At 47.0% G+C, this 17,864-nt stretch overlaps 1 protein-coding gene across 2 annotated transcripts; it reads right to left on the minus strand.

The window, feature by feature from the left end:
- Positions 1 to 24: 24 nt before the first annotated feature.
- LOC101796443 (cystine/glutamate transporter) lies at positions 25 to 17,840 on the minus strand. Of its 2 annotated transcripts, XM_072038841.1 has the most exons (14): positions 17,587 to 17,839; positions 16,775 to 16,880; positions 14,517 to 14,788; positions 12,511 to 12,637; positions 11,681 to 11,796; positions 11,098 to 11,223; positions 8,874 to 8,973; positions 8,742 to 8,786; positions 8,419 to 8,542; positions 7,999 to 8,102; positions 6,122 to 6,218; positions 5,332 to 5,481; positions 2,301 to 2,475; positions 25 to 1,421 (listed from the first exon to the last, which is right to left on the minus strand). In XM_072038841.1, the coding sequence occupies exons 3-14, from the start codon at positions 14,710 to 14,712 to the stop codon at positions 1,357 to 1,359; spliced, it is 1,425 nt and encodes a 474-aa protein (XP_071894942.1). In that variant the 5' UTR covers positions 14,713 to 14,788; positions 16,775 to 16,880; positions 17,587 to 17,839; the 3' UTR covers positions 25 to 1,356. The 2 variants fall into 2 exon arrangements, 1 of the variants encoding a protein (XP_071894942.1); XR_002403067.4 differs by having other exon boundaries at positions 5,332 to 5,419; positions 14,517 to 16,880; positions 17,587 to 17,840.
- Between the last annotated feature and the right edge of the window lie 24 nt (positions 17,841 to 17,864).

The raw sequence follows: 17,864 nt of genomic DNA on the forward strand, positions 1-17,864 counted from the left end.
ACAGAAGCGGTCTTAACAAGAATAATAATTCCCAATTGCTTAAAAAAAAAGTCCTAATTATTTATTTCCAAATCTTGATAGTGCATTTTACAAGTTTTGGTAGATTACATTGGTTTTGTAAATGCTACTTAGTTTTCTAAGTACATAAATGCTTGATACAAAAGGTTAAAAATGCTTCACATTCTGCTCTTCCTCTCTTCAGGGGCCATCAGCCGATGCCCTGTATGCTACTTCTGATCTTTTAGGAAAAGATTAACTATTTCCAATCACTTAAGTGTTAATTTCTCTTTTATCTGGACATAACTTTGCAACATTAATAATGTAATCCAAAATAACCCAACAACAGAAACATTTCTGGTGGCAATGGTTCACGTGAGCATTTATGTATCGATTCAGCAAGTCATTTGACTGTAGATTTAAAGTTAAAGCTCAGACATGAAGTCTTGAATGTCTTCTTACAGCACCGAAAGATGTGCTTATGAAGGAATCTGCCCAAGACTCATCAGTGATCTTGTCCTCCTGCAGGAGAATTGTGTTTCACTGGAGTTGGGCCAAAATCTCAATTTTTCAACTTCATTAGTAGTACCAGGTGAGGAATCAGAATTTACCCTGTCCTATTCTTGTGGGTATTCAGATTATTTTTTTGTTGTTGTTTTTCACTGTGTCAGTACATTTGAAACATCAGTTCAGAAAAACAAAATTCAAAACTGAAGCATTATTGTATAAGCAAAATAAATTTATTTTCCTTATACAATTATCAAAGCAAAACATTCTGACTTCACTTTGTCAATGATTTGTTCTTCCTGGTGAATGAAGTTTTAGTCTCCTGCCTCCTACTTTCCAGTTCATCTACCTTATTTCTAATTTGCTCTCCTCGTCCATTTCCCTTTATAAAGCTTCTTCACAGCACCATTTCCCTTAACTACTACGAAGCTTCAGTTTGAAACCTGTGTTTGGCTTCCATGTGGCTGGGCTCTTCAGTAGTTCTGCAGTAGGACCTCTTCCTCTGTTTGCCAAGTTAGGAAATTAAAAATAGTATATATTTTGCTGAGGACTGGGCTGGGCCGGGCCACAAAATTAAGATCTTTTCTTCAAAGACACTTTGCAGGCAAAGAAAGCTCATTTCAAAGAACGAGATTGTTCTGCTAAAAAAGAAAAGGGCAGAAGCAGATGTGACACACTCATCCAGATCCTGACTGGCAAGCTTAGGACTGCTTGCATCAACGTTTTGGCTCAGGTTCATCCTCATTTGCACTGATCAAAAGAATAAGAGCGTGGCCTGCTTTTTGTAGGATCAAAGGTATCAGAAATGGAGTAAGTAGATTTCATCTTCTCCTTTAAGTTATGATGGTTTCCTCAGTACGTCTTGATTTCTTGTTGAACTACTTCCAGCAGTAACTGCAGCTTCTGCGTAACATAATCTGAAGGGAAGAAAAACAAAGAAAGTTTAATCTGAAGGATATCTTAAACTGGGGATGAAAATCAGAGCATCAACACTGATTGCTGTAGCATTTTATATTAGCAGATCACTGTATCTGTTTTCTTTCTTACTATACTTTTTTTTTCCCCTGTTCACTGGTTACCAGTACACCTCAGCACAACACCAAATCCAAAGAAATCAAGATTCACAATTGAAGTTATAAACTAAAATCAGAACTGGGCTCTTGTTTCAGAGTAAGTCATTGTACTTGTGCCACCAGGGCTACACCCAAGGTAAATCTGTGCCATGGAGAGAAGATACCTTTCATTTACACACCCACATCTGTGCCCAAATCTGTACTGTTAGACAAGCTGCTCCATCACCAAGCAGCCTGCAGGCTGCATCATCTTTTCCTATCAGTCCTCTCCCCAGCCTTTCAGCAAATGTGTTTGTGCATGGGGTTACAGGACTCTCAATCTCTCCATACTCACTTTTGATCTTTTTGCTCAGTTTCAGCCAGATTTGACAGAGGTGCTGATCACACAGATATGATAAAGATATGATAGCAAAAGTGATCCTCTTGGTTCCCCCTGTTGGTAGATCTTAGCCCTGCCTTTTCTAAAATAACACATGAAGCTGGTTTATCAGTGCATTCACGAGCCAGGCCAGCCCCCCACAGCACAGCCTGCCCCTTCTTTTTGGCCGTGGAGGCCGCATCCCAGGAAGGGCAGGGAAGGGGTGGCAGAGATCATGACTGAGGTTCCATGAGGTCTGTTGTTCACGGAGCAATTTGTGTTAGAGATGAGCACTGGCAGCAAACCAACATCCCTACCCCAAGCGTGCTTGGGTCCAGGATACCGCAACCCAAGTGCATACTTACAAAGCAGGCTACGGCAGCGGTTTGACATTTGCCTGTGGATTACGAGGTAGTAGACTGGAAAGCCACTTAACACCATGGTGCATCCGATGCTAATGTTTACAGGGTCCGAGTAGAAAGACATGGCCACCGTGAAGAGGCAGATGATGGTAAAAGAGACGGGAATGAAGAGGGGGACCTGGGGAAAAGAACACAGGGGATGCTCAGGCAAAACTGATCAGCCTCCATACATGCCAGCACACACTGTATTCTCTTTCCCATGTTAAAGAAGATGAGAAAAGTCATATATCTGTCCTGTGCACTATTTCGGTATAATCAGTTGTGAACGAGTAGGATGCATTGAAGAAAAGTTTACCTGTATCACCCTGGGAGCCCAGTGTGCCCTGAGAGGCGCATGCCTTCCTCTATGTGCATTGATATAATCCTCACCTCATGTGCACTGAGGTCAGAGGTTGGACTCAATGATCTAGAGGTCTCTTCCAACCTAGAAATTCTGTGATTCTGTGATATAAACCTCACCTCATTTGCAACAAGACACCGAGCCAGGGAGAAGTCAACCAGACCTCACTGCTCTGTGAACGTACAGCACATGTGCATGTCCACACACCCCTAAGCTTGCCACCTGTGGCAACTGCTAGTGGAAAATCTGAAGCCATGAGCAGAAGCCCTTAGAAATAAGCCGTTCTTTGGCCATAACACTTGTGACTCATTTTGAGCTGCCTCCAGCTCGCCTGAGACCTGCAGTGACCGAAACAGGATAAACCAGACACTCAACTCCATAGCACTTGCATCAAGAACATGATTTTCAATGACACCCTGATGAAAGACCAAAGTAGCTCTCAGCACGTCAGCCTCACCTTGTTGGGTGAGCCAACTTATCTGTATTATCCAGAGAGTAATTTGGAAGACCGTAACAAATAAGCTGTGAAACACTCCCTTAGTCCCTAGATCCAAGCAAGCCAAGTTACTCCTCACCATAGCTGACAAAGGAGCTGCTGATCTCACCTAGGGTGAGGACCTCATTTTGGATGCTGACCGTGCCGAGCTGAAAGAGATCAGTTGCTCTAGTGATGGCACCCAGCCAGCCACCAAACTCGCGTGCTCCTGCTGCCTTTCCAGCCGGAGCATCCCTTGCCAGGGTCTCCTACGTGCGTACATTCACACTGCACATCTGCGTGAGAGGTGCGTGAGGGGGCTGCTCACTCCTCTTCCTGGTGTTTTCTTACCATTTTTAACTGAAAATGCTGTGGGGGAAAATTACCAGCACAGCCACTCGCCTTTTTTATTATTTGTTCTCTGTAAGCAGGCTAGTGTCAGAAGAAGAAATATTTCTGACCACTGGAGAGCAGCACATGCACACATCACATTCACTCCTTCGCTGTTGCAGATGACTGTACTTTGGGTTTGAAGTGGGCATAAAATCTGGGGGGAGGGAGGAAGAGAACCAAACTGCCCGCATTTCCCTCACTCATTCAATCTGTTCTTAGGAACGTTAAAAACCTAAACCTCTATCTAAAACAAACTGGGGCACACTCCCAGAAACTGAAAATATCACCAGTGCTATCAACTAATAAGCTTCTCCCAGGCAGGCTGGTTGGCTGGTTTAAAATAAAAAATTAAAGCTTATTAAAAAATCTGGTTCTGGGTGAGTGCATGAGCACAGCCAGCCAACAAGCTGGGAAGCTTCAAGGTCTCTGCTAAACACACTGTCTCCAGCAAAGACCAAGAAGAAAAATTACCCCAAACTTCGCATCAGGCCTCGCTCGGCTTGGGGAGGAGCCCTGGGAGTGGTGGAAAGCGTTTCTTTCCCCTGAGTTTTTTGCTGATCAGCTGCCCAGTGCCTGTGGCCTTGGAGGTCTCCTCTCCTCCACAGGAACTGGCTGGAGACACCAAGCAGGCGCAACCAGAGAGGGGAACAAATTGTGCACACGATGAGCACAGCCCCGGCCAAATGCAGATGATCCGGCAGTGGGAGAGGTGTCCCAAGCACAGCAGGGGCTGCGAAAGCCGCGCCAGCTTCCCCTGCTGACACAGGGGACCGGCTGCTTCCCATGAGCAGAGACCCCAGCAGCCACCAGAGGGGCCCAGCTGGAGGCCAGAGAAAGGCACAAGGGGACAAGCTGCCCCGTGAGGAGCAGGGAATTGAATCTCCTTCGCCTCCCCACTTCCCTCTGCCACTTTGAATGCCTCTTGATGCTTACGTCCACGGGTCCAGCGCATCCCAAACGTGCTGGAGCTGTACATGTGCACACATCTGGATGTGGCATGCATCAGGCAGCTCCTCACACCTGTGTGCTTAGCACAATCAGCATCCCACAGCAGTCACATACGGGTGTAGGCTCACTGAGCCCTTCACCTCCCCATGCAGGAGGGCAGGTCCTTCTCTAGGGGCCACACCATCCACTAGCTGCTGCTAGCTGTGGCTGAAGGAAATGCTTTGTGTTATACACACACACGGTGCACATCCTCAGGGTCTGTAATGGCCCTGAGTTGTGCTCAAGCTGCTTTACGCTGCACAGTATTTCTGCACCAGGAGACAATTCCCTGTAAGTCAAGTTTACCCCCAGGACTCCTCTGGTAATTCCCCTTTCCCCCAAGCCTGACAGCCTTCTGCTTCTCAGCCAGGGCTGAGACTTACCTACCACTGAAATCACATCCAGGAAGGGTTCCCCTTGCAGCTCAGAAGAGGTGAGCACGGGACCTGCACATCTACCAGCTCCCAGCACGATACCTTGTCCCCTGGAGCAGGCTGCCAACCTCTTTGGCTGCAGATGGTGACACCACATAGAACTGTTTTTATAGGATTTACCGAATCTAGCCATTTGGGTACATCACCCAACCTGAGCAGCTCCCCACATGCCTTACTGAGCAAAAGGGATTGAGGGCCCTTGGAGCCTAAAGGCAACCACAGCCATGCAATGCTCTAATTCTTAGCAGTGGATACAGAGACAGAGAAAAGAAAAAAAAAAGAAATGAAAAGAAAAAATAAACTGGCACGTGTGTCTCTGGCTGTCAGACACACGCCATGTGTTACCTTGAACGGGCTCTGCAGCTCCGGGTGACGGCAGCGATGGACAATGAGCCCAAGGGTGGCTAATCCTATGAAGAGCCATCGGGAAAAGCTGAAGAAGTTCATTAGATGGTAGATATCTCCGATACACACCATGGTTGTAACCAAAGGGAACTGAGCATTGTGAAGATGAAATACAGTCATTAATGCCTTACTGCAGTCCTCAGACTGGGAAAGCTAGTATGGATCATCTCCTCTAGCCCCCCTGCAATCACAGGCAGCTACTTCACAGCCCCAACATTTCTGAGGTCACCGAACGTGTTACAAAACCCCGTCATAGACCGAAGATTCCCAGCAAAAGCCCCAAATACAAAATTGCAATGTGCTACAGAAAGGAGCAATGGAGATCAACTGCAACCCAAACCTGAGAGCCTCTCCACAAATGCTCATTTTCTGGATTTCCACTGAACCTGGGAATTTCAGTTTTCCAACTAGCCAAAGTCTGGAGGAGATGATAGCAAACATCAAGCAGTAACTGTGGCAGATGGTGGGGACAATACTTTGAAAGAACACGTTCAAGGCAATAAGGCAGGGACTTTGGGACAGCAGGGTTCAGACCTCACTACTTGCACAAGGGGACCTAATAATTTACAGCCATTTCCAGTGTTCCACTTTCTTCATTTTTTGGAAGCTCACTTAGTGTCTCGATACCCTTTAAAGCTCCTCAGCTTCTCCAGGCTTTGCAGATTGCCAGACCAAACAAGAAAGCCAAGACTTCAAGAAGAGGGCATGTCAGACAGGCAGATCCCCTTACCATTAACATGACAGCAGGAAGAGGAGTATGTCTTCGAATGTGGATCATGGAGAAGAGAGGAGGCCACTGCCCTTCCCTGGAAGCCACAAACAGTGTCCTAGAAAAAGACAGGGAGCCCTATGCATCAGCACCCCACAGTCACACTAGACATGATGAGATCCATAGCAGGACTGACCGGAGGCCACAATGCACCCCACCCACGTATCTGTTCTTTAAGGCCACAGTTCTGCGCTCAGCCTCACTTTTTAGAGGATTTGGAAAGAAAAAAAAAAATCTCCAAAGATTAATTTTGCATAGTTGTCCAAGCACCAATTAGCTCAGCACAGAGCCCACTGCTGGCACTGTCCCCACAGGTGGCCCATTAGCAGAGATCTTTGGGCAAGTCCAGAGTGACCGTGAATGAGGTCAGGCTGGAAACAGAAACAAAGCAGTAGGAGGTAGAGGGGTCACAGACCTCAGGTCTTTGTAAGAGAGGCTGGGGAGTTCACAAAAGGTGACTGTCATCCCAACAGGAGACTGGGCTTAACACCCAGGAGGGCCCAACAGGCCAGGGATAAAACATATATGCATAGATATAGATGGATATATAAACTATATAGAGATATAAATGCAGCACAAGCTCCTCAAAGAAGAGAGGGTTTTCAAGCCTCTGGCCAGTTGTTGAACAATATAGCTTACTGTCCTCCAGGGAGGCCAGCTACACACAGGGCCAGCTACAAAATGACAGCGAAGAGCTTCTTGCCTCCATCCCTTCTTTGAATCGTGAAAGGGCAATTAGGGAGAAGGCATTGCATCCAATTTTATAAACTTAATATCCACAAACTATGCCAGAGCATCAGCTGGGCTGGAACAGAGCCCAAAGCAGCTGGGGCATGAGTATATAACTGGTTTTATTGCTGTCTCTGTGGTTTTGCTGGGGTGTGGCTGGCCAGCAGCCAGGGAGGCCCCATCACTGTTTATAGGGCCTTTCTGCAGTCATTATGTTAATGATGCCAGGAAGGGGGAGAGAAGGATGACAGGGGCGTGAAGAACCTCCAGGGACTTCCCACCCTCCAATAAAATTGCTATCTGGAGGAGTTAAGTGGGGGGATTCTCCCCACCATATTCAACGCAGGACGTGAAGGTAGCGGATCACATAACTCATTAGCTCCTGTACTGTGAAAGATCCCTTTCATATCAACTGATTTTTCCTTTTGCAATCAGAGCTGTGAAATGGAGCTGGCCCCAGAGAGTTTGCTGGGCTCCCCAGGGACAGGACAACACACTTCTCCATGAGCTCTGCCCTCCTCTCTGGTTTCAAGGCTCCCACAAGGACACGCAGTGCAGTAGCCAGTGGAGCTGGCAAGATGTTTTTTTCACGGAACAAAGTTGAGCCTTGACTATTGCTTTGGGAGTGGTCTGGCCATGATAACTTTTCAGTGAACTCAAAGGAAAGTCCCCCAGGGAGCACTTGCTTTTGGCCAGAGATTCTCACAGCAGAGGGGGACCCTGTGCCCTGCAGCAAAGCAGCTGGGCAAAGCCAGCAAAAGATGGCTTCATTTCACTGAGCAGCTGCCAGTGTCAACAAAGCTCATAGTTCCCCAGAAACATTGACATTTCACTTTAAAATGAGGGGACGGGAGGAGAGGTTAAAAAAAAATAATCTTGTTTTTATGACCAGCCAGAGATAGTTTAGACCTGGCCAGAAAAAGGAAGGGGAGACCCTTAGACAGCCAATGGTGTCCTGTAGTTTACACACTGGGAGTCAAAGGCCTTGATTTTCCCACAGGAGTGGTTAAAGTGCCATCAAAAGGATTGACAGGTGCACAGGTTACTGGTGCTTCCCTCTGAGTCAGTAAGCCAAAAAAAAAAAAAAGTTAACATCTCAGAGATCTGACCTTGAAAAGGTGAGGATTCCTCCATTCATGGTTCCAAAGCAGGACAGCGCAACAAGGACCGGGACCACTGAGATAAGGCTTCTGCAGGCCCGCTGCACAAAACTCTGGGGGAAAAGCAAGCGTGACTGCAGAAACACGTGGGGATCTCTAGATGACATCAGATTCAAGAGGAAAAAGACTTCGTCCATTGAATGAGTAAAATATAACTCATAAATCTTGCCTTTTCTACTGTCATCTGCAGCTTTTTTTACATTATCATTTAGGAAAGACTAGAAGTTACTGTTGTCCCACAATCCAGAGAAATAACAAAGCAAGAAAGCATTTCATTAGGAAAACCATCTCCTAGACCCTTGCCATAACCACCCCCTCAGCAGAAGCTGACCACACTAAAGAAAGATATCAGTAGGGGTGACGACTCACCACAGCCACAGCTGGAGAAGCCAGAACATCTTGTGTTCCCAGGACAGTGTAATAGGAGACATTGGTGAGCATGTACCCCACAATGACGGTGATCACAGACACAATGACAGCCAAGGGGATGTTTCTACAAGAAAGGGGAAGAGAGGCCCACAATGAACAAGCTGTTCCCCTTTTGTTTTTCATCGCATTGCTGCAGATTGCAGCTGGCACTGGTTAGGTGAGCCCACAGACTTATTTCTTCCCATGCTGTTTGCCAGCAGTAGGGGAAGCAGTGGTACCCCAGAGGCTGGCACACTAGAGCCACCAGCTTCTCCCAGCCTTACCGTTCAGGTCTGACCAACTCCTCCCGCACAAAGCTGGTCTGAAACCTGCACAGCGGGGAGACACAAGGAGAGAGGTCGAGCCAGGAGCCGACGCAACGTGCCGCCCGCCGGGTGCCCTCCCGTCACACCTACCAGCCCGAGTAGGCGAACATGCCCGCATAAAAAGCCAAGGGCAGCTTGTCCGGGACCAGCGACTGCTTGTCAAAAGCATCCTGGAAGTTTTCGGTGTGGCCTACGGAAGAGATAAGCAACAGATACAGAGCAGGGAAACGTCAGGGGTGGACTTCCTTCCCACGGGCTAACATCCTGCCCAAACCTGGGAGAAGCGGCTGGGACTTCCCTGGAGCCAGGCATTTGGATTTGTTTCAGTGCTTTAATTGGTGGTGCTGTGCTGACATGCAAGCTGCATACACAGTGACAGAATAAATCTATCTCCTGACCAGCTACTGGAGAAACTTCACGGCAGCGTCTGTTTCTCCCTCAGACTGTGCCTGCTGTGGACATGGGAGACTGTGGGGACACGAAGTTCTCCCATCCTTTTTTTCAGCCTCAAACCAATTCCCCAGGTTGACCCCCTCCTCCCCACGCCACCAGCAGCTGGACGCTCGCTCTTTTTTTTGATGTGGTGCAGGCAGCGAGGCAGCAAATCCGGCTCTTGCCACGCTCCCCCCGGCCCCACCAGCTTGCTGACCCCGGCCCCACGCTGTGCAGAGCATGGGAACCAGGGGGGAGGCAGCCAGCACGGGAACGGCCCTGCAGGAGGGGAGCTGGGGACACAGGGAGCAAAGCAAATGCAATAATAAAAACTAGAGGCAGCATAAATATCAAAGTCAGGATACTGGTTGTGAGGTATATTCTATATCAAACTCAAAAAAAAAAAAAAAAAGGAAAAAAAGGAAAAACACCTAATGGCCTCTCATTTGAAGGAAGAAGGCAGTCACAAGCAGTTATATTTCTAACATTTTGAAATCCAAGTGCCACAAAGTTTAGATTCCACATCTATGTTCGGTTTTCCATATCACAGTGTCTTTTCATATCAAAGTGACAAACTACTCATGCAGTTGTGTCTCTCCAGGAAAAGGATGAAATGACACGGAGCACATGGAGAAAATCAGGCCACATCCACAGAGATGCCTCTGCGAGGAGCTCTGAGATGAGACTTGGGCATCCAGGTGTGAAAAACTAGCCCAGAAAGTCTCTTTAAGAAATGTGAGTCAAGGGGAAGGCAGTGGCAGAGGAAAGGACAGGAGTGTGACTAAAGAAAATAGAGAAAGGCTGGAGAGTAAGGCAAACTGATTTAAAAACAAGCACAAAAACTAAATCAAAAAGAAAACGGACTTTAAAAAAAAAGTTAAACTGGAAAATGGAAGTGGGCCTATTGGGGCAATCTTTCTGTATTCTAAAACGACTGCCGATAAGTGATGTGACACAAAAAAATTTACTGTCTGCAATATATTCATGAGTGATTTAGAGTCCCCACGAGTCACATTAAACACAACCTGACATACTGGGGTCCCTCCACGGATTCTCTCTCCAGATGTCACCGGCACTTATCCTTCTTGCCTGAGGACGGGTGCCAGGGCTCCAGATTGTCATTTGAAGGCATTCCTAACAATAATGGCTCAGGATTTCTAGCTGCAGGGCAGTCCTTCATTTCAGAAATGTTGCCTGCCTGAGGGGGTTTTTTGCATGTTCAAAGGAGCCAGCTCCAAACATCAGAAAGAAACACAAATGTTGAGCCTACTGCCTCTGTTGTTCCCTCTGCAGAGGAAGGAAATAGTGTGAAGCCATAGCGGGCTTCATCCCTTGGGTGGGAATGCCAGGGGCTTTTCTACTGACTGAGGCTTGGATTAAAGCCAACACTCCCGTATCAATCCCAGAAGATACCAGTGGTAGGGTTTTTGTTGTATCTTTTTCCTCTGCACGTGAACATGAAATCCTGCATGAGTCCATTGTCAGTTTACTGCCTTACTGCCCATCTCCATTAGGAGGTTAAAAGCATCAGCTGAAGCCACAGGACAGTTAGAGATGCAGTTACCAGGGCTCAGCTGGGGGCTGGGGGCTCCTTGCACAGCTGTGACAGGCTCAGGACACCAGGGGATGCTGTCACATGTCCCTGCTATCCCTTGCATTTGTGCTGCTTTGGAAGGGTTTGGAGCCACGCTGACAATGGGCTGGCTGCAGGAAGGAAGGCGTCAGCAGAGGTGGGTGCCTGCTTCACCCTGGGTGGGTTCATCCCAAAGAAAAACTTTGAAGAAAGCAGAGCTGAGCCGGGAGCATCAGCCCCAGCGAGGTGACACAGCTTGAAGCCGACTGCCCCTCTCCCTCGAGCACCCTCCGTCGGCCACGCACCTACCCTGTGCCAGCAGCATCATCCCCGGCACGATGATGAGCGCGAGCGCCAGCAGCTTGACGATGGAGAGGGCTGTCTGCAGCCGGGCACTCCAGGAGACGCTCCAGGAGTTGAGGGTGAGGACCGCGTCTGGAGAGGAGAACACACCGCTGCAGCCCATGCTCGACACACGCAGGGGAAGAAAATAAATAAATCCGGGAATGCTCCCTGCCCGGGGGATGTTACAGAGGGTGTTCAGGGTGAGAGAGAGCAGGCAGGGTGCTTTGATGGCTGGGTGCAGCACGTGAGGCCTACAAAAGCCTTGCGGCCTCAAACCAAGCAGCCTTTGTGCAATTACACGTGAATAGTTTCTACCCCTGTACTCGGCACCATCCCCTCAGGACCCTGGGCTCCAGCTAGACAACAGGGATGCCCTTGCCCCTTCTCGGCAAACGCTGGGGCCCCGGAGCAGCTCCTTGGAGCAGGAAGCTTCGAGTGGCCAAGGAGGCAGCACAGGACCCCAGTCCCAGAAGATAAAGCCCTGTAGGCACCCCAGGTCCTGGGCAGAGAGGTCCCGAGGCTGGCAGTGGCACAAAGGTGTACTTACAGTACCCCAGGAGAGAGACGAGCTTCACGGCAGGAACAGGGGCTGCACAGGGGGCAAAAAAAGGCTCCAGCAGGTAGCGCCCGAAAGCCAGCGAAACCACGGCACTGTTGGCAGGCCTGGCGAGGGGAACCAAGCACAGCATCAAATTTTGGTCCACGGACAACCAAAAATAGCTGGGTGGAAGCTTCCCACCCAGCCTTAATCCTGCTCCACAACGTGGATCCCATAGAGTCTTTTTCATAGGTTTTTCTCAGCAAATGGGTTAAAAGGCACATGCTGCAAAAAAGGTTAATTCTTAGCTTGAAAGCAAAAGTTGAGATTAATCATACAGAGCAAAGCAGCATGGTTCATGTGTCCTACTTCATCCCAACATACATGGAGGACAGGCTGCTGGAAGGGGAGGATTTTCCTTTTTCAGGTGGAAAGAAAAGTCATTTACAATTTTCTAAGTTATTGTTTAACTCAGGGCTAAGCAAGAAAGTTTTTTCCATGGAAGAATGTGAGAAGTTTCACAATAGAATGAGAAGATCTGAAATGAACCTGGCATCTGCTCCCTGTCACCAAAAATATATCACAGTTCTTGGATGATACCAGAGCTGCCAGGGGAGAAGAGAGAGATTCCTCAAGTACAAATCACACTGAACACATGTAACTGTTTCCTCAGTCTGTCTTCTTCCTTTTATTACTGAAAGTCTTTAAAAGTTTTTCAGATTTTTTCCCTTTTTCCTTTATAAACTGCTTAGACTTTTGCCTGGAACCACAAATTAAATAAATATTTTTTTAAATAAATCAGAATATCCAGCAAAGGGCAAACAGACAAAATCTCTTACCTGATAGCAAAAAACTCAGCCCACAGAAATAAGAAACTTGGTAGAGGCCCTAATGTCTCCAAAATGTAGATATAATGTCCTCCAGACTTGGTGATCCTTGTTCCAAGCTCTGCATAACACAAGGCACCTGGAAAAGTTCAGGTATAAATGAACTGAGTAAATCATCCCTTGGATACTCTTTTCTGTATGACTTCCAGGAATTGACAGAGTCTGTTTAAAAGAAGTGGTGAACTAGAGGAAGAAAAGGGGGGTTTAGCAGAACCACTCTTTTCCTTATTCTAGTGTGTTTAGAAGAAAGGTCACTGTTTTGTCAGAAGGAAGGAAATTTTGTTGCCTGGTTAATGATGTAACTTGTCCAGGGGAGCTGTGTGGAAGGCTGTGTGGGAGAAACACTGCACTAAACTTAGAGAGACATCCTTTGACAAAAGTCTTGGAGGTTCATGTTCTCTCATCTCCCCTCTCAGCTTGGTGTAACGGTGCTCACAGGGTGGCTGCAGCACTCAGCTCACCACCAGCGGCTGTCCTGACTGTTTTGATCACATCTCTGATCATAACCACATTCCTGTGTCCCTATCTTGCACCTTCACATCTTCATTTGAAGTCCCCAGAGAGAGGACCTGGAAGGACATGTCTGAGAAGGGAGACCTGGTACCGATAGAAATCATGAACCTGGCACTGCACAGCAAGGTGAGCCTGAGGAGATGACTTTAAAACTTCCAGGCAAATGGAGAGAAACCTTTACACCTCCACCTGTGCCTCCTACTCCCATGGAAATCATTCAGATCATGCCACTGGTGAGGGTTTTCCTGCCTCTCTGCTGGTGAACTTATGCTGAATCCCTGTCCAAAGTCTTGGATGCAGGCAGAGCCCTCCTCTCATTTATTCCAGTGGGTTTATTTACATGCTTAAAGCTTATATTTAAGTGCTTTGCTGAAGTCAGGCTACAGAGCCACACTTAAAGGGGAAAAAAAAAAAAAAAGAAAAAGAAAAAAAAAGCATAAAAGAAAGCAGGCCATTTAAATATCCTGGAAAAAAAAATGCATCAGAAAAATGATCACAGAAGGTCATCAAGCTGACAAAAGGGAAGAGAAAACCAACAGATCCAGCTACAAAATGCAGCAACTCAACAAAGAGCAGTCGGGCCAGAAGAAGCTACCAAAGGCTGCCACAGAGAGAGAGAAACCTTCCCAGTGTGGAGGCTGGGCTATGTGGCCAGCACATGCCTTATCACTTATCGCTCTGCTCAGTTAAAAGAGACTCTTTGCTCACATGAAGCTGTAAGATTTTTCCTTAGGCAAAAGTATATCACTCCCCAAACAGCCATGCAGAAGCTGCATCCCACATGCAGGGTAACACAGCCCATGCTCAGCAGCATGACGTGAAATACTGGTAGGCATATGCAAAGAGCAACAACCACGATTGTTGCCAGATTAACAACTGAACATCCCAATTTCTAAATGTCACAGTGCCAAGGTGTTTTATCCGCATGGAGTATTTCTCCTTTCTTGTTTTAATTTCCTTTTTTTTTTTTTCTTTCCTCAAGTTGTAAAAGTGGAAGAACTTTAAAGTCACTCACTGAAAATAAGCTTCAGATTTCTCCCCAGAGCTGAGAGATCTTGCGCATCTAACAGCACCTTTAAAGCACTTCTGAGAAGAAGGTGCTTGTATACAGTTAATGAAGGAAACTAAAAGCTGTGGCTTTTACCCATGGTAACTGTAAGAACTGCATTCTTTCAGAAGAACAAGAATGAAAGGCACCAGGAACTGATCCACTCCATCTCCTCGCTCTGAGAAGAAGCGGTCGTACCCAGACCCCTTCTGACAGACACCCACCGACTCTGGCAAAGGCCCCTGGTGACCCCCAGGTTTACTAAGCATTTTTTTCTGCTACATTCAGAACAGGGAATTTTAGGTCCATTCCACTCCCAGCTATTTATAATACAATTTTGCTGGCTCCCCTCACCTCCCAGGTGCTTAAGCAAAGGCTTCCCCAACTCTGCACTCACCAAACATTGAGAGGAGCCCGCAGGCAAACCAGACCACCAGGGAGAAGCCCACAGTGCCCGAGTTTTTCAGCACTCCTTTAGGGGAGATAAAGATGCCGCTGCCAACCATGCTGCCGATGAGAAGCGAGAAAGCCCTCAGCAAAGTTATCTTTTTCCTCAGAAAGACAGCCTCCTCTTTTTTCTTGTCTTTCCCCATGGCTGCTCTTCTAATCCCAGAAGAAGCTCATGCATTTAGGAGTTATGGTGCCTCTCAGCTGTCCTCAAGGCTCACCTGTAAGACAAGGAAAGAGTTAGGGATTTGGGGGTCTTCTTTCCTGGACAAGATTTTTTGCAGCAATCTGTCAAGATCTGTTGATTCCTCCTCAGCCACTGTCTATAACCAGCAGATAAACCACAGCTGCATATAGTACACTCATATCAGCACGGCTCCTGAGAGGGACTGGCAGCTTTTTCTCCCACTTCCGCCAAGGAGCACAGAGAAACTCACATGCCACACTTTAGGACATGATTTCCAAATGCAACTTTGATGCCCAAAGAGAGGTTTGCAGCCCTGGATGGAACTAGCCAGGTTAGGGGTTAATTTATTGGGAACTAATTTGGGTGAACGTTGATATCGGCACATCAGCAGAAAAACACATTTCACGTTGCACACCTAATAATCAAGACCTTGAGGGTCAATTTTATTTATTTATTTTGGAGGAGCGAAGAGCCCTGTTAGTTGACATACACAAATGGTTTAAGCTGTTTTAATTTACCATCCATCTCTGAACAACCCCCAGCTATAGCCTTAACGTGAAGGCTTCACTTTAGCTGTGTTCCTTAATACAACGCCAAACACCAAGCCTTTTCACTATCAGATTACTGAAGAGACAAGAATAAATATTGCTGTGTATTCTAAGATAGAGGGCTGTCACTGATATCAGAAATGCTGTTTCTACTATTAATACAAATCCCTTCTCAGTAACAACAGCAAGGGTGAGGAGTTTTTCCGAGAAAAGAGAGAACTTCGGGCACTCCAGGGATCTCAGAAGCTGACCTCGATCCAGCCCTTGTGCTGCAGCAACCTCCTGCTTCATCACCCCGGCTCTCATTCCCCATTACTCAGTGGCCCTTCCCTGCAGGGACGGGCAGTGTTACAAGCTGCATTTCCAGGCAGTAAAAGACAAGACACACAGGCTACAGGCTGTGCTCGGCCAATTTGAGGCAAGGAATCGGCCTCCAGCTTCTCTTGGTTCTGGGCTGATGCCCTCAGCAAGAAACTCTCATTTAGGTAGGTAAGGCAAATTTCATATCAGTTAGCACAGTCTAATTTGCTGTAACAAATGTTTGTAGTTAGCCTAACAGCCAGGTGGACATTTTACAATGCTAATTAACCCCGCTAGAGCAGACAAGATGGGTCTGGAATCATCTGGGTCCTGTCCTCACCTGCCACAGATGGCCTCCAACACACTGCATCAGTGATTTTTGCATTACTCTCATGCTGTACATCACGGGTTTAGCAAATACTTGCCCCATCCCCGTGGCCGTGTACTATTGCAGTGACACTGTACACGAGAACTGTATTTTCTAGATTACTTACATTATTTAACAGTTGCATCTGTGTGCTTGTGAACGGGCAGTAGCACATCTAAGAAGCCAGAAGTTATTTTCCAGATGTGCTCTATTTCCTGCCCACAGATACAAATGCCCCACAGCTCTGCAGGAACTTTTCCCATTGCCCCTCACCCACGATACCACACTGTGCAGACTCAAAATAACGGAGGGCTTCTGTCCCATCTCCCTTGCTATTTCCCCTCCAGGGAGGAGCAGGTTTATCGCTTTCTCTGTGCACATATGAGCAGCACATGTACAAAGCCCTCTCCTTCCACCAGCTTTAGCTTTCTCTGAGATCGCGCCAAGTGCACAAGCATCTTCTCAATCAAGCCAGCCAAGCCTGGTTATTAAACCCCTAATAATGAGTCCCGGAGGGCTCCTCAGGCTGGGCTGGGCCACACCAGCATCGCCCGGTACTGCAGCCCCACTCCCCAGAGCCCCAGCAGCCTCCAGAGCCCTCAGCTGCAGCAACCTCACTCTAATTAATCAGCCCGTGTGAAGCACTGCTATCATCTGGCTTTTCTCAGCAGAAAAGAGAAACAAAGAGCATTCATTTTTAAGGGTGACACACAGACAGCTCCCCAAATTAAAACCAGCGTGAAGAGAGGTGTTTTGTGCACAGGTATGTCTAAAACGCTATTGTGAGAAAATTAAAAGGGCACTTATCTGTTTGGCTGGGTTTTAAACCATGCAGGTGCGTTTGCAATCCATCAGCCTCCCATTTCTTGCTGGGATCGCCAGGCAGCAAAAGGCTGTGTCTCCTCACGGGCTCTGAAATTCCACAAAGGGCAGGGGAGAATTAAAAAAAAAAAAAATAGAGAGAGAGAGATCAAGTCAAATTTGCACACCAGGTTAATGATCCAAAGTAAATACCAAACTCCATACTTCTGTCCACATATCTTTTTTTTTTTTTTTATAGATACACTATTGCCATGCAAGAGTATTTGGAGATAAAACAGTCCAGCACAGTAAATTTCAGAAAGGTGAAATCTATCGGGATTTGTTCCAGAAGCTGTTGAAGGAGTGAAAGGAAAAAGAAGAAAAAAAAAAAAGAAAAGAAAAAAGAATAATAAGAAGAAAAAGAGTAACAGAAAGCTATTGAATAGCACTTCAGAGACACCTAGCAGAGAGCACCGCCTGGAGAGCCTGTTCCTGCCTGCTCTGCTTTCTAGCTAAATTCCAGCGCAAGGCACATTAAAATGCAGAGATGTTAATCCTTGTGGCAGTGCCTAAGAATATTCACAATGTGCTTAGCACAAAGTAAATGCACAAAGCTGCTTTTTGTTCACCCTTTGACTTAAAGTAAAGGCTCAAATCCTTCCCGTGCAAAACGCAATACCTTTGCGTGAGCTCACCAGCCAGCAGGACTGGAGAAAAACAAACCCATTTCACAACTTGTCACACCTGCTGGTCCTTTACTCAGTTGTTCTTTGTTTTTACTGATTTCTTTTTTTTTCTTCCAAGCCATTAATCTTACCTTGCAGACACTGCAGCATGGATGGAGATGAAGGAGACAGACATAAAGGGGAAACCGTATTTGTTATTTGTGGTGCTGTCTAGAGGCCCCAGCCGGGAGAAGGACCCATCCTCGTGAGCACGCAGAGAGAGTAGATGTTACTGTGCTGCAAAGTTATCCATACAAACAAGCAAGTTAGAAAGAACAGAGGGAGAAAGGATCCTTCCCAGTCGGGGAGCTGAGACCTAGAGCAAGTAATGACCTCCCTCCTATCACGCAGGAAGTGGGTGGCATCCCTG

Source organism: Anas platyrhynchos, chromosome 1 (assembly GCF_047663525.1).
Source record: "Anas platyrhynchos isolate ZD024472 breed Pekin duck chromosome 1, IASCAAS_PekinDuck_T2T, whole genome shotgun sequence".
NCBI classification, from domain to species: domain Eukaryota; kingdom Metazoa; phylum Chordata; class Aves; order Anseriformes; family Anatidae; genus Anas; species Anas platyrhynchos.